The following is a 16,261-nucleotide window of genomic DNA, read 5'->3' as shown; positions in this document are numbered from 1 at the left end:
TGAACCCCCCTGGGGAAGGGGTTGGGGAAAGGTTTCAGGGAAGATTTGCTGGAGGTGGTCACTTGAAAAAGCACCGTGTGTTATTCAGGCTGGCTCGGGGGAGAGTGACGGCACATGCAGAGGGAGTGGCACATGTGAAGCCAGAGGCTGCGGAGCCCATTCAGGGGACTGGGAGACCTGCAGTGTGGTTACAGTGCGTGGTGAGAGGCTGGGATAGGGCCAGAGGGGTTGGGGCCGAGGGACCATGAAACCTGCAGCTGGGCTGGGAGATAGGGGTGGGGGGTTCTCCTGAGAGATTTGGAATCTCCTGGGAGCAATGGGGCCTTATGAAGGGCTTATTGAAGCAGCAGAGGGACTTGGTCACATTTGTGGGTTGTTAGTTAGGGTTGGGGTGAGGGGGCAGAGATTTGCTGGGAGGTAGAGCCCCCTGCCCTCCCCAGCCCTCTCCGCCTTCTGAGTGGACACCCCACCCCTCCTCGGCAGGGTCCTACTTCTGCCTCATCCTGATGGAAGGGAACGGCTGACAGCCTTCACCATGTACCCCTTTACTCAGACCCTCGTTAACAAGTTATTGATTTTTCAAAAGAAAAACACCCAAAGCCATGTTGCATCTTTAGCAAAATGATTCATGACATGACGATTGGGCCCAGGCTGCCCCAAACGAGACTGAGAGGAAATCTTTCCCTGGGAGGAATCCTTCAATACGGCCATCAGCGATCGATAAGCATGCCTGCTACGCAGAAGGAAGTTGCATTTGCCAACAACAAGAACACCTCCCCATTAACCACCCTTATAAGCCTCCCCTCCCCCTGTTGTCAAAACTGGGGCCTGAGTGCTGCACATTGGCATAAAATGGCATACATGTGGAGGAGACCTCATTCTGGGACCACCGTCCATGTGCAAGCCTCTGTGCTCTCAGCTTAACCTCGCCACAACCCTGCAAGGCAGGACAATCCCCTCTGCTTTACAGAGGAGGGACTGAGGCTCCGAGGGGCAAGTGACTTGCCCAAATGCTCGCTGCGGTTAGAGCCCGCCCCATCTGATTCCAAGCCACCTTTTTGCCTATGAGGCCAAGCTGGTCAGTCCTGGGGAGCCAGAGCTTACAAGAATAATGTGCATTGAGACAGGGTCAGGACCCTCAAGTGTGGTCTGGGGAGGCACAAGGCAGCCAGGGCTGTTACTGGGTCATCTCTGCCCAGGAAGAGGACCAGGGGAAGGTCAGAAGTTCAGCCCCCCAGAGCCCCCAGGATCCCACTCTGGCCCAGTCCCCCATCGGGCCCTGAAGCAGCAGCCTGCATCCAAAAGGCTTAGCTGGAACTAGGAGCAAGCTACAGCCAGTACTCCCAGCCACAGCCCAGGGGTGTTGTGACCCTGCCAGGTCTCTGCAGTCAAATAACCCTGCCGTCCATCTATGCTGGATAGAAGTGGATCCTCCAGACACCTCTTGCTTACAGGGGCCTGGCCCAGCTAAGCCTCCAGGAAGTACCATGTCACTCCTCCTGGACATCGGTGTCAGAGAGCTGCACTATCACAGAGACATCTGTCTGGACTCATTCAAAAGGCCGGGGTACTTTTGGTCTCTGGACTTGACCTCTTTCATGTTGCCCCAGTTTGGGGAGTGAGGGAAGGTGAGATGTGATTTCTTTCTTGGAAATGAGAGGGAAAGGCAGGGTGGCTCAGTGGTTATGATCACAGGTGTTGTTGGAGCCATGAGATCTGGATTCAAATTCCAACTTGGCTGTTTTGAAGCTGCATGACCTTGGGAAAATTCCTTCATTTCCAGAATATCTGTTCCCTCATCTAAAAGTCGGGGTAACAATAATGCCTGAGAGCAGTGAATGTGAAGATTAAATGAGATGATGCAGTAAAACTCTTGGCACATAACAAGTGCTCACTAAATATTAGTGGGGGATGAAGGGCCTGGTGGTGATGCTGGTGGTGGAGATGGTGGTGATGGTGGTGACGGTGGTGATGGTGGTGACGGTGGTGATGGTGGTGGTGGTGATGGTGGTGATGGTGGTGGCGGTGATGGTGGTGATGTCTGGTGAGATCTCAGGCTCCCAGAGAGGGGCCATCTGCCTTTCTGGCTCATATGGCAGGTGCATCATTAGGGTCCAGCAGGAAAAAGAAGGCATTCAATTTCCATGATTGGAGAGGAGTTGAATAAAGGGACTAATTGCCTCAGATAGGGGGTGGGGTTTAGGAAAAACAAGAAGGATAGTGTAGTATCCTGGGGCTTAGTAACCAGGAAGAGCCTTCACTACCCCTAGGCCTGAGGGGCAAGAAGAGGGAACAATGGCCAGAACCTAGAGAGTGAGCTATAGGGGGTGGTGGCCTCTGGTAGAGTGATGCTGCCAACCCCGGAGTACCAGCTGGAAGGGAGCTGTTTAGATCCCTACCGGTACCTCCCATAAGCCAAATCTAGCTACAACCCACTGATGTAGTCCCTTCAGTCAGCCTCCTGGGTCACAGAGCAGGATGGAGAAGAGGGAGGATGGATCTGGGAACAAATGAGAGATACCCAGTGCTTCAGGTGAGAGTAGAGAGGTGACTCAGACTGTGCGTTCCAGATTTTCTTAGAGGGGACTGAGGCTCATCTGTTCACCAATCTGCCCTGTCCTTGGTGCAGTAAGAACTGAGTCCCCTACAGATAGAGCAAACTGCCCCATCTTCCCCAAAGACAGGGAGAGCAGGAAGGAGGACAGGCTGGAGGATGGGACCAACAGAGAGCTCTGGCTTCAGTGACATAAGCTCACACCCAGCCCAGTGCCTGGAGGGTAGGGTGTGAACTCTAGGGGGCCCAGTGGGAGGCACAATTGAAACACAAGGCAGAGCCAGCGTCCCCACCCGATCTCTCTGCAGAAACTTCTGAGGCTGAGCCTCATAGCTGGTGTGAGATCACAGCTGCCCCGAGGGTCCTGCCAGGCAGTGGTAGGTCCACCACTGTAATCGGAATCTTCTATCCTTCAACCAACAAGTGCGCGCCCACTGTGTACACCACTGGGTGGAGGGGGAGACAGTGGCATAGGAAGCCCAGAGACCCTCTAAGGCAAATGCCTCAGTTGATGGCTGTCAAAATAAAAATTGAGGAAGGAGTAGAGACTAGCCCAGGCTCCACACCTCTGTCTCATGTTTATTAATACTGGGAGTAAACTCAGTGTAAGAGCTGTCACAAAGCAGGACAAACTCAGGTATTATGAAAGACAAAGAAGGCCATCACTTTCAGAGCAGGGGATGGAGGGAGTTAAGGATGGCTTCTTGGGTAAAGAGTCTTCAATTGCATCCTGAGGATAGACTGGATTTGGGTAGGAGAGGAGAGGGCATTCCTGGGGAGGGGTTGCCTGGGGAAAGCTGTGGTGGGGGGAACGGGCCTGATGTAAACCAGCGCAGGATAAAAACAAATCAGACTTAAGATAGGGAGAGGCTTTAATCAGAAGAAAGACATCTGCAATAGGGAGAATGTTCTGAAATCTGCAAGTCTCAAACAGAAACAGCTAAGGAGCAGTAAGCAGAGATAAGCAGAACGATTTAAGGGGCAGCTGGGCAAGGTGGGGAAACGACCAGTGGAGTCTGACTGAAAAACAGAATCCCTGTGGTCAGCTGATTTCCCGGGAGAAGCTGATAAAGGGGCCAAAGTTTCACTTTTTGTACTTGCTCAGGCTTTGGGGGACAAGCGGAGTTCAGGGGCCTATAGGAAGGAGAGAAGACTGACTGAAGTTTGGTCTAGAAACTGCAGAGGGTGAGAAATGGGCAATGGTGGACACTTGGTCACCAGGAACAGAGCAGTCTAGGGAAAGAAGGAGAAAGCGTATGGAACATCTGGGGTGAGGTGTGAAGGCTCTAGTACTGGCTGGAAATGTCCAGGCTTTGCTCTGAAGACATTTGTTTTCTTCTCTGGCCTATTTCTGCTGGGCAAACCCAGCCAAGTCCAAGGTTGTTCAGCAGAGAAAAGAGCAAGCATTGATGGAGCACTTATGTCAGACACACCGCAAAGTGCTTTATCTGCTTTTTCTCCTTCAGTCCTCATGGCAACCCTGGAGGAAGGGAACTAAAGCTCAGAGAGGGTTGGTATCCTGCCCAAGATCACACAGCTATGAGCTGCCATTTACTACAAAAATCACACTTGATTAAGTTTCCCACTTCATCCATCCCATCTCCTCCCCAAAAGCCCAGTTCAGCTGCTCAAAAGAAATGGAGTGATGCCAAATGGGGAGGCCAATTTTGGGAGCCTTCTCTGGAACTTGCTGCATGGTTAGTTAGGGCCAACCTAGACCCCAAGGGCTGCCTCCCCAGAAGCTGGGCCCCAGGACGTGGCAAGAGGGAGCATGGTTGGCCACGAGCCACCTATGCCTGCCCTGCCCCTTCGTGCTACCCAGTCAGCCCAGTGCCAAGCCAGGGGAGGAAGCCAGGCTTAGGGGACTGCTCCTTCCCCAAGAGTGGGGCCCCAGACAGCGGGTAGCCCCTCCCAGAGCTGTGGGCTGCCTAATGGCGGTATTTAACCCCTGAACCCCACAATGATGCCGCTCCAAGCACTTTCTCCTCTTTCTGCACTGCACCATGTGGTCTCAGCCTTGGGGGAGCAGGGTAACATATTGCTGTGAGATTAATCATTACCTGCTTCCCCTCACACTGGACTCACCGTGAGTCATCAAAGCTTGGGGCTGCCCACTGGACATTTGGGGAGCAGAGGAGGCTCATTTCCCTAGGCGGGGGAGGCGGCAGAGGTGCTCTATCTGGGGCCCTCTCCTGAGGAAGGGCAAATACAAAGGTGAAATAGCTTGTAGGCATCTTGTATCTAGCCCCCAGGTTGAAGGCCCTCTCACTGAGGGTGGGAGGAGAGGAAGTAGTTCTGGGTGGAAGTTCAGGGTGGGCCCAGGAGCAGGTCCCTGGGGTCCTTGGCTCCAGGAGATGCTGGAAGGACCCTCCTTCCCGTGGCTGCTGAGTGTGCAGGGCTAGCAAGTGCTCAGGAACCAGCTGGCCTGGAGCCAGCATCCAATTGCATTATCTTCCTCTGAGACAGGAAGGACACAGGGCTGGGGGCTGCACCTACAGAAAGCTCAGGGCAGCTAGGCGAGAGGCTTGTGCCCAGGGGCAGCCCTAGGAAGGGTGGCTGGAGGAGGGAGGGACTGAGGGAGGAGATGCAGGGCAGAGCTGGGACTACAGTGAGGAGAGCCAGGTGGGCAGAGCATGAACTTCAAGGAGAAATGCCCTGCCTGGGAGTGTTCGTACAGCCCTGCAAGTAAGCGCCTCCTTAAAGCTTGCTCCCTAGGCACTTTGCTAGCCTCTCCCACCCTGCTGCGGGCTCCTGAATGGGGACGTAGAAGTCCCCTGTAGGCACAGGGTCAGCACTGGCTGCCCACCCATTGAACCTGCTGCCCCAGTCTCCTGGACGAAGCAGATCAGGGAGGGGCGGGCAGAGGTACTCGAGGAAGACTGGGAACCACCGGCTGAGTCCCTCCCAGCACATGCTCCGTGTTGTGACAGTGTTAGTCCAGGAGGGCTCTGGATGAGCCCATCCTTTGCTGAGGAAGGGTCATGGCCCCACACCCCCAGGAGTACCACCCTTGGCAGCCTGATGGGCAGAAAACTGGGGGCAAGTCCCCTGGCTTCCATCTCCAACCGTCTAAGTGACGTCAGTTGGCCCTTTCAATTCTAATCAAAGGGGAGGCCCCAATTTTTCTGTTTCTACACTGGGGAGAACCATATTCTCCCCGCCTCCCTCTCTGGAGTGGAGGTGGTGGAGGGAGAAGTTGGGAGGCCCAAGCAAAGCCATCATGTCCTGCTTCCTGCTGCCAGGGTGGGGGTGTTCATGGACCCCAAACCAAGGAAGATGGAAAGTGCCCTCAACATGGGGTCAAAAACAGCTGGCAGAATAATGAGGCAAGCAGACTACAGGGTCTCCCCAATACCTCCAAATTCTATCCCAGGATTCCTGACCAACATTTAAGGCCAAGTCCAAACCTCACCTTCTCATGGGGCAGCCCCCATCTCAGGTCAAGAGCCACTCACTCCTTATTCTGCCATCTTGCTGCACATAAAAGCACTTAGAACTATGCCTGGCATATACAAATAACTATTGTCTTTATAATAATTTTTTGTGTAGCTCAGAATTGGATCAACCATAATCTTTGCTGCATAACCCGGTACCATCATTGACCCATACATAGCCTTTTAAAATTTTTTAATAATTTATTTTCAATAATATTGTTCCAGTTTGCTATAGCTGTGAAAATGCAATATACCAGAAATGCATTGACTTTTTCAATGGGGATTTATTAGGTTGAAAATTCACAGTTCTAAGGCCATGAAAATGTCCAAATTAACGCATCAAGAGGTAGATACTTTCTCTGACAAAAGTCCTATGGCATCCAAGGCTCCTCTGTCACATGGGAAGGCACATGGTTGGCTCTGTTAAATATTCTCTCCCAGGTTTAGCTTCTGGTTTCAGTGGCTTTCTCCAAAATGTCTCCGGGCTTCTGTCTCAGCCCCTGAGGATCCTTGCTTGCATCTCCTGGGAACAAACTCTGGATTACATATCTTAGCTTCTCTACAAAATGTCTCTCTCAGCTTCTCTGAAGAAAGGCTGGTGGTGCCTGGAACACCTCTTGTCAGCTGGGAAGGCACATGACTGGCATCTGCTGGTCCTTTGCTCCCAGGTTGTGTTGCTTTCATTTTCTGATTCCCGTGGCTTTCTCCTTAAACATCTGTGGGTTCTCACTTAGCTACTCCAAGGCGAACTCGGGGCTTCATCTCTTAGCTCAGCATCTCCAAATGTCTTTCTGTCTGCATCTCCAAGTGTCTGAATCTGTGTCAGCTCTGAACTCTCTTAAGGACTCCAGTAAACTAATCAAGAAACCCCCTGAATGGACGGGGTCACATCTCCATAGAAATAATCTAATCAAAGGTCCCACCCACATCTCCATGGGTCACATCTCCATGGAAACAACCTAATTGAAAGATCCCACCTACAATAGGTCTGCCCCCACAAGATTGCATTCAAAGAACATGGCTTCGCTGGGATACATAATAGATTCAAAACAGCACAATGATCAACACCCAACAACTGACCCACCAATCTAAGAAACAGAATATTATCAATAACATATCTATTTATGTGTTCTTTCCCCATTCTCTACCCCATTTTCCCACCCCAAGAGGAAACCATTCTCTTGGCTTTTGTGTTTATTACTATTTTAAACAAATGAAAACTACAGGCACCTAAAAAGTCAGGTTGACTGCAGATTCTTTTACAGAAATAGCTGTTTTCCCACCAAGTTGAGGGCAACGCCTGGGTCTCCTCTTTTCCTGCAGTGTGAGCAGGAACCACAGGGTGGTTGGGGAATCACAGCTGATGGGCCTTCTGGGGTTCCAAGAGCAGGGAGGCTGAGGACCAGGTGCCAGAGAGCAGGCAGGATGCAGGAGTTGGGTGATGGATTTCTGATCCCACCCCGCTCCACTGGACAGGGATGGGCGTGACTTCTTCCTGCCCTGTGACATCACACAGTGTTGCCCAGGTGACCCAGTGGACTGCTTTTCCAGGTCTGGGCAGACACAGGGCCAACCCTGCCTTCACCTTGGGAGTGCCTGGAGTCAATTGCCTGGCTGCCGACCCCTGCCCAGCCAGCCATGGCCCAGACCCCCCTCGGCATCTGCACCCACAGACCCTCTGGCTGCTGAGGAAGATCCAGGCCCCACTCCACCTGTCCTTCCTTGCCCCCTCCCCGTCCATCTCCCAGAGCCAGTGAATGGCACCACTGAGACCACACTGATGCTCTGCACTGTCCACCACGCCCACAGACCCCATGGGGCCTGGACCAGCAGTCTGGGCAGGACCAATGCCTGATCACCTACCAGTCCCAGGTGCTGGTACCCAAGACTGTTAAACAAGGCCAAACCCTCGTGCCTCCAAGAGGATGGGACGGAAAAAGAAAAAGGTGAGGCCTGGGGGCATGGGCCATGCACCTGCATGAACTCATTTCTCCTTCAAAGTCCCTTATTTTTGTTTGCTCTTAATTCATAACAGAATCTTCCCTTCTCTGGGGCTCAGTTTTTGCAGCTGTGAAAGGGGGGTGAGGTGGTCTCTGTGGCTCTTGCAGTTTAGATGTCCTATCCTCTCAGACCACCTGGGATCTGAAATGAGGTGTGCTCACAGATGCTTGTTGACTAACTACCTTTACCTCGTTGCTCCTGCCCTGGGCCTAGGTCCCTGTGACCCAGAGAGAAACACAGCTTGGCCTGGGCCATAGCACCCACACACAGCCTGGAGAGGGGCTTGTGCCCTCCTGTTCCTGGGGGTGCATGGGCCCTCAGAGCCGCTGAGATGGCTCATCATCACTCTCCAAAATCTCCCAGGAGGTTCCCAGGCTGCTGCCCTGTGTCTTGCCTCATTATTCTGCTGGTTTGGACCCCATTTTGAAGACTCTTTCCATCATCCTTGGTTTGGGGCCCATGAACAGACCCACCCTGGCTGTAGGAGGCAGGAGCCTTTGGATTTGCTGGAGCCTCCCAGCTTCCCCCTCCACTCCAGAGAGAGAGACAGAGAAGACATGAATCTCCCCAATTTAGAGACAGAAAAACTGAGGGCTCATCTTTAATCAGAATTGAAAGGGCTACTATCAATGGGCCCGGGTGGGCCTTCATGGTGGCTCAGAGGCCTCCCCACATCCAAAGAACCATAGGGGTAGAGAGGGCAAGAATGTAGAGTCAGATCCGGGTTCTAGTTCCGGGTTCTAGTTCCGGCTGCAGCTAACTAAGCTGTGTGCTTTGAGGCAGGGGAGGGTAATTTCTCTGAGCCTGTGTCCTCTTTTGGAACAGGCCATAGGAAGGCCACATTGTGTGGAAACCAAAGGGCACAGGTGAGAGTCTCCCTCCCAACTGTGAATATCATAACTCTCAGGCAGGTTTAGCTGCTGGAATTGGACAGAATGTGAAGGACCATTTTTAACCCTTGCGATACGGCTGGAAACTAAGCCCACTGGAGTCTAACAACCTGCCTAAATGACCGCTCAGGGCAGCCAGGCCCCCCTGCCTCCCAGCCTAGCACCCCTTCCTCTGGCCCCTGGCAGAGCCTCTCCAGCTGGGTGGCTTTCAGACACGGGGCTCTTCCGGAGAGTGGAACTGGGCTTCTTCGCCTCTCGTGGCCTTCCAGATTGCTGGGGGCAGAGGGGTGGTGAGGGATGAGGATCTAGGGGATGGAGGAATCCATCTCCTTCCATCCCCATCGGAACCAATTCAAGCCCCTGACCCTGGGAGCTGAGTCTAATGGGCCATTAACCCCTCCACTGCTGGTCCTATCCTCCCCCACCTCCCCCAATCCTCCCAATCCAAAAATGCCCGAGTAATAGACAGTCAGTTACTCCCAGACATCTGCTGGTAATATGGCTTACTGAGGGCAAGGCAGCCAGCCTGGACAGTTAAGACACTGGAATTAGCATCTTCTGAGCCCACCCATGGGCCCGGTCCTGGTGGAGTAGTGGAGACTGCTGTGCTTTGGATTCTAGGAGGCCTCAGTACTGACCTCTGGCCCTGCCATCCACCAGCTGTGTGGCTCCAGGCAGGTACACCTGCCAAACCCTAGCCTGAAAAGCTGGACTACTGATTTCTGCACCCTAGTGGTGTCGGGCAGGTTAACCGAGAATAAACCTGAAAAGCGGATGTAAGCATCCAGCGCTGCTCCTGCTAGAGGCCTGCAGCAGCAAAAACGAATTCTCTCCCAGGGCTCGTTACACCCCCACAGATGGATTTATGGTAGAGACATGGGGAGGGGTCTTCACCATCACCCACAGTTCACCCCCCAGCACGTGCATCTTCTATCCCCTGACAAATTCCTCCAGTGGGGGGAGTTGGGAGCTGGGGAGGGAGCCACTGGTCCTGATGCAGGAAACATCTCTGAGGGAAGCCTGCAGATTACCTTTCAGATGTGGGAAGGAGGGAAGGAAAGGCAGAAAGGTTGCAGGGCCTGGACCCCAGCCCTGCCCCCAGTCTGGGCCTCACACTTGGCCCCAGCCTCCCTGGCCCCGGGCCCAGCCTGCCTAGTGGGCACATGCCTGCCGGCCTCACCAGGAGGCACCAGCCTGGCAGCTGGCCCCCTGCCCAGAAGTGAAGCATGAGCAATTCTCACCAAACCCCCTGTAAGCTTTATTTCCCGGAAGACTGTCCCTGGGGGTGGGTGGGGTGGGGAGACAAGAGGAGGTGGAGAAAGGGGCATAATTCCTGAGCCTGAGCTGCGAAGTGCCTGGTTTGGCTCTGGGGCTGCCAAGGGTCAGTGAGAGTCCTTGGGCAGATGTGTGCTCTTGGGACCTCACTTCCGTGGCCCTAGGGAGCACATGACAGGCCCTGTGCCCTCATAGCAACAAGGGGCCTGGACTGCCATCCTAGGCGGCTCCTGGGAATCTGGGGGTGGGAGGGACATTAGTCACCTCTCCCGGCCTCACTGTGGGAACCTCAGACACGCCAGTTACCCGGAAGACTGAATCACAAATCATTTCAGATATTCCCCTTGGCCAGGTGGGAATTTGAAGCTCAGAGAGCATAGGACAAGGAGTTGGAGGCAGAGCTGGGCTAAAATCGAGACCCCTTTGCCCCACACTGCTAGTCTTGTTCCTGTACCCCTAAACCAAGGGACCATACCTGCTGGGGGGTGGACTTGGTTGTGGTGGGAGTGGAACCTTGGAAAGAAAGCAATCCAACCCACAAGGGAGGAAGTGGTCCCTGGGCTGTCCCCCCTCCCTCCCCACACCGACTAGAGCTCCCTCTGAGTACCGGCCTCTCCCACCCCCTCCCCTGCCTGGCAAGGAAACAGGGGAAGGGGGAGGGATAGCTCTCATTAACACCTCTGCAGATGGTGACAAGCCTGTCGGGGTCTGGGGGGGTGTCTCCTCAGTCTGAGGAAGGGGAGGGGCCTCCTTGTGGGGCTGGCTGGGGGGACTTTCTCACCTCCTAACCAGTCCTCCTGAAAGGCAAGGACAACACCCTCCGCCAGGAAGGCCTTTCTGATAGAGTCAGAGAGCAGAAACCTGCAGGAAGTGAGGGAGCAGGGCTGAGCGAGCAGCAAGCGCAAAAGCTCAGAGGCCGGAGAGAGCTTGGTGTGTTTTGAGAAACAGCCAGGAGGTCAGAGTGCCTGGAGCAGAGTGAGCCAGGGGGAGGGACAAGATGAGGTCAGCTCCCCGGCAGATGGTGCAGAGCAAACAGGCCCTGTAAGGCTCCGAGTGAAGCGGAGGTTGGGGGGCGGGGGGCACTGCAGGACTCTGAGCACAGGAGGGTCACCCTGGCTGCTGTAGGGGTGAGGGGGAGGGAGGGCAAGAAAGGAAGCAGGGAACACAATCAGGGAGCCAGTGCAGAAATCCAGATGTCTTGGACGAGGTGGTTGAAGTGGAGACGGTGAGGATCTGGTTTGAACGGAGTGCCGACTGGATATGCCAAGTGGCTGGATGTGGGTGTGAGAGGGAGACAGACAGATGGGTCAAGGACTCCAAGGTTTGAGCTTGAATAGCTTGAAGAATAGAGTTGCCCTTGAGTTGGGGCAGACAGTAGAAGAGCAGCTTGAAGAGATGGGCGGGTAGGGGGCGTCATGGAGGCAGGCTTTGGCTTGTTAACGTGGAGATGTCCAGCAAGCCTCCAAGGGGAGCTGTTGAGGGGGCATCTGGAGTAGCATGGGGCTCCTTCGTGGTCACCCCACAGCATCATCCTGAGAACTGAATGAAGTAACTAACCCACAAAAGTCCTCCGGGCTGAACCGACGCTCAAGCACTCAGTCCTTCCCTCCGATCCCTGCCCAGAGTCTTCCATGCCGGGAGGGTGGTGTACCGGGTAGGGAGGCAGGGGTATGTGGGAACCTGAGCCCTCACACAGGAAGCAGGGCCAGTTCCAGGTTGGCTGGTCCAACCCCTCATTGTCTCCTTGGGAAACCGACCCTCAGAGCGTGACTGGCTTGGGGTCACATGGGGTGAGAGGCAAAGTCACTTTCAACCCAGGTCTCCTGACACCCAGTGCTCCTCAGGAGTTCTCAGGGACCCAGCCTGCTGCTGCTACCACCAGGGCCAAAGCCCATCCAGGACGCAGCCTGACTCCTCTCTGGGCCATGGTCCTTCCCTCTGTATAATAGGACTTAGTTCTCCATGGTCTCCAGGGCCTCCACCCCCACCCCCCACCAGAGGCTGCCCTGGAATGTAGGGTCAAACAAGCTGAGCTTACCAGATAAAAGGGCCAGTCTCCCAGAGGCCCCCTCAGAGCTCCATTTCCAACCTGAGGAGGTCCACTGACCCTCTCCATGGCCCCTCACATCAGCTGGTACTTATTAATCAGCAGGAGGGGAGGGGGGGCTAGCAAGGGTTAAGCTGGGTCAACTTTGTCCACCTGAGATGCTGAGGGTAGAAAGTCAGCCAACCAGTGCAGAGGGGAGGGCCAGGAGACCCCATCCACAGAGGCCTACCTCCACACGCCTCCACACTCCACAGGATTTATGCAACCCCACAAACATGCCTCTGCCTCCCACCTCCCCAGCTTGGCCACCTTCCCTGACTCCCCACTGATGCCAAAGTCTGAGCCTCCTCTGGGCCCCAGAAAGCACCCTCCCTTCCCCCACTCACAGTATTCTGCTTTCTGGCTTGTCTTCCCGGCTCCATTCATGCCAAGTCTCACAGTTTTTCAAGGCCTCCTCTTGCCAGGAGCCTTCCCTGACTGCCCCAGCGGTGGTGGCCTCTGTCTCCTCTCAGCAGCTCTCATCCTGATGCTTCTTTGAGCCATGAATCCACAGCTCTTGAGCTGTTGAGCCCCTGCCAGTGGGTCTGCTTGGGACAGCCAGGCTAGGAGGCCCTGAGCGTGGACAGAGCCCCCTCCTCCTTCCTGGCCACAGGGTTCTCTGGGTGGAAGATGGAGGTGGTGTCTGGGATGCACACACATTCATTAATCTCCGTTAATGTGTTGAGTGACTCCAGGGATGTGGATATGCTTTGTAAACTGTAAAGTGCAGTGCACAGGAGGGACATGAGGTGACAAGTGGATTGAGGTGAGGTAACAAGAGACACCAAAGAAGGCCAGTTGCTAGGACCTCAAAAAGCAGGTGGGATTTAGGAATTATAGCTAAGGGAACCTGTAAAAGCAAAGGCTTGGAGGTGGGAATGGACTTGAAAGGAAGTGTCCTGGAGCTGAGGATATCTTGAGGAGCAGCAGGAAGTTAGGTTGGGGGGACATTCCTGCCCTTTGGCCAGCTCTCATTCTGGCAGAGTTGTGGAGAACTGCAGCAGGAGGGAGGCATGGCAAGTTCTTTGAGCTGAGGCATGGCAGGCGAGAATAGTATTTTGGACTGACCGAGCTGGCTACAATGAAGAGAGGCAGCTTGGAGGGGGAGAAGCTGAAGGGAGAAGGTCCTCCAAGGATGAATGAGGCAAGGGAGGGACTGAGAGAGACATAGGGTAGGGTACAGAGGTAGGAAGAAGATAGGGCCAAAGGCCACTGCCCCTTAGTCTAGACTGGGTAGGGGGATGACACGGGGAGACAGCCACTCAGAGGGGAGCTGTGAACAGGCCACGGGGTTGGAGGGCAGCACTAAAGGCAGGTGGCCACTCAGCCCTGGCTCTCCCCACAGGTGGCTGAGAGCCCACAGGAGCCCATGGGCCCCTCCCAGAACACAGAGCCTGGCAGCAGCCACCTGGCCCCCTCTAATAAGGAGACCATCATGGTCACTCTCTACGGAGCCATCAACCTACCTGCCTGCAAGGATGGCTCTGAGCCATGGCCCTATGTGGTGGTGTAAGTACCTGGGTGACAGTGGGGACAGGGGAGGGTGGCAGGGCTGTAAGCAGAGACTGGGGGATGGATATTGAGAATCTGAGCACCCCAAGGTTCAGGACTGGTACTATAATACCCAGAGGGGAAGAGCCGAGTGTAAATCACACAGGGACTAGCGGCTCTGCAACTGTGAGGCCTGGCATCTCATCTTCCCACTTTTCCCTGATGCATGGAAAGCTGCTCACCAGAACTGGGGCAGGATGCCAAGGGGTCCAGAGAGCCAGTATTTGATCCCATAACCAGTCAAGTGGGGTCTGGACACCCCCCATCCTCAGAGGGGCAGAGCCCTTGTATTTGAAGCCTGGGTGGGGCTACATGGGGGGTGACAGTCAAATGACAGAAGGAGAAGCTGGGGGCCTGCTTCCCCTGGCCTCCTAGGTGCCCATCCCTCCATGGCAAATTTGGGGTAAGGCCCTCACAGCCATCTTCCTCCTTGGGCCCACCACTTCCTCGGTCTTTTCTATCATGGGGGCTTCGCTATTTCTGGTCCTTTGATGCACACACACCCTGCCCCCTTCCCTGCCAACTGCTGTCCAGGGCTACAACCTTCCCAGTCTGGTATCTGAGGCCTGGTGTGCCAGGTCTACTGCCCACTTTGTGGGTCTAACTTCTCCAGGAAGGGCATCATAACAATTTCCTAGGGTTGCCATAGCAAATCATCATAAGCGGAGTGGCTTAAAACAACAGAAATTTGTTCTCTGCCAGTTCTGGAGGCTAAAAGTCTGAAATCAGCAGGCCCATGCTCCTCCAAAGCCTTTAGGAAAGAACACTTCCAGCTTCTGGTGGGTACCACAACCCTGGGTGTTCCTTGGCTTGCGGCAACATAGCTCCAATCTTGGCCTCCGTCTCTGCTTGGCCGTCTTCCTGCTGTACCGGGGTCTCTTTCTTTACATAGCCCTCTCCTCTCTGTGTGTCTTCTTATAAGGACACCAGTCATTGGATTAGGGCCCATCCGAATCCAGTATGACCTCCCCTTAATTTGACTCCATCTGTAAAAACTCTATTCCAAATAAGGCCACATTCCTAAGTACCAGGGGTTAGGACATGGAATATATATTTTGGGGAGACATGTTAACCCATTACAGGCATCAGGGGGTGACACAATCTGTCTCCAGCCATCCTTTTATATGGCTGCTGGACATTTGTTCAACGTTTATTATAAAGCATTGCGCAATAATCCTCCCCCCCCCCCAACTAGGTTTTCATCCTTTAACCCTTTCTACACACATCCTGCCTCCCACTAAGCTACCCTAACACCTCCTCTCCCACACCAAAAGCAGCAGCATTCGGTTCCTGCCGACAGGGTTTTGCCCACAGTTTCCTTTTGAGGAGTGACCGCTCCAGCCCTCTCACCTCCACCTGCTGAAATCCCACCTTCAAAGCTTTTCTCGCTGCCTCTTCCTCGCAGCCTCCTCCAGGCAGCCACCAGAGTTGAGCTGTCCATTCTCTGGAATCTCACAGCAGTGGCAATATCCATTTACTTTACATAAATAATAGCGTTTACATTCCGGGAGGTTGCTCCCAGAGGGTAGGACCTGGGGCTCCCCCTCTGTCCCCCAAACTGGAGCGCCTAGAGGACAGAACTCAGGTCTCCTTCATTTCCCTGGCAATGCACCCAGCAGAGGCCGGATCACAGGCTTAGGGGTCAAGGATTAGGGGCCAAGGAGTGAGGGAGGCAAACACCGAGTTCCTCCTCCACCCGCACAGTGAAAGGGGAATAGATAGATGCTGTGCCGGAGACCAACAGGTAAAAACCACTTGCTTGCCTCAAAAGCCCCGTTTCCACCAGCCCAGCTCCTCCGCCTTCCCCTCCTCCACTCCACTTCCTTGGTGACGAAAGGACAGGTGGCAGCGAGCAGGCTTGGAAGGCAAGCTGGTTTCTAGCTGGGAGCTCGCCGACTCCCCTCCGCTATTTCCATAAACCAATTATCGCCGATCATCTCGGGAGATTGAGGCCCTGCCTATCACCAGGCCAGCCTGGGCGGCGGGCGGGAAGCCGGGCGGCGGCGCAGCTCCTTGGCAGGCACCGCGACCCGCGCCGTCACCCCGTTGCCATGGGAACGCGCGGCGGGAGCCCGGCCGGCCCCAGCCCGGGTGGGGGGTGTGGCGAGCCGGGCACACCCTGAGCCCGACGGCGCCTCCCGGTGGCTGCGGCACGTGGGGTAGGGGAAGAGGCCGGGGGTGTAGGGTGGGGAGAGGGGAAAGCGCCTCTCTAGACCCATCGGAACCCAGAAAGAGGAGGGTGCAGGGAGAAAGGCGAGGTAGCAGCCTGCGTTCCAGGGCTCCAGGCGCCTGGCGCTGCCACCAGCTCCCGGTGCTAATGAGATGCAAATGAAAGGAGAGAGGGGGGCTTCTGAGAGTGAAGGCCCAGCTGTCAGGACCTGAAGGGGCCTTTCAGTGCTAGCCCCCAGCCCTGCAGGAACCCCAGAGGGAGGACCAGGACCCTTAGATGCCCTAAGCTCTGGAAAGAACA

The 16,261-nt window shown here is 54.8% G+C and overlaps 1 protein-coding gene across 1 annotated transcript in view; it reads left to right on the top strand.

The window, feature by feature from the left end:
• CCDC33 (coiled-coil domain containing 33) overlaps nucleotides 1-16,261 on the top strand; it is a 113,181-nt gene that overhangs the window by 10,225 nt on the left and 86,695 nt on the right. Inside the window, exon 3 of the mRNA XM_037833446.1 lies at nucleotides 13,604-13,749. Coding sequence (XP_037689374.1) covers nucleotides 13,604-13,749 — 146 coding nt within the window. The remainder of the gene's footprint in view (nucleotides 1-13,603; nucleotides 13,750-16,261) is intronic.

This window comes from Choloepus didactylus, chromosome 4 (genome assembly GCF_015220235.1).
Source record: "Choloepus didactylus isolate mChoDid1 chromosome 4, mChoDid1.pri, whole genome shotgun sequence".
Lineage (NCBI taxonomy): Eukaryota > Metazoa > Chordata > Mammalia > Pilosa > Megalonychidae > Choloepus > Choloepus didactylus.
The sequence above is the reverse complement of the archived record's forward strand: the minus strand, read 5'-3'. Positions and strand labels throughout refer to the sequence as shown.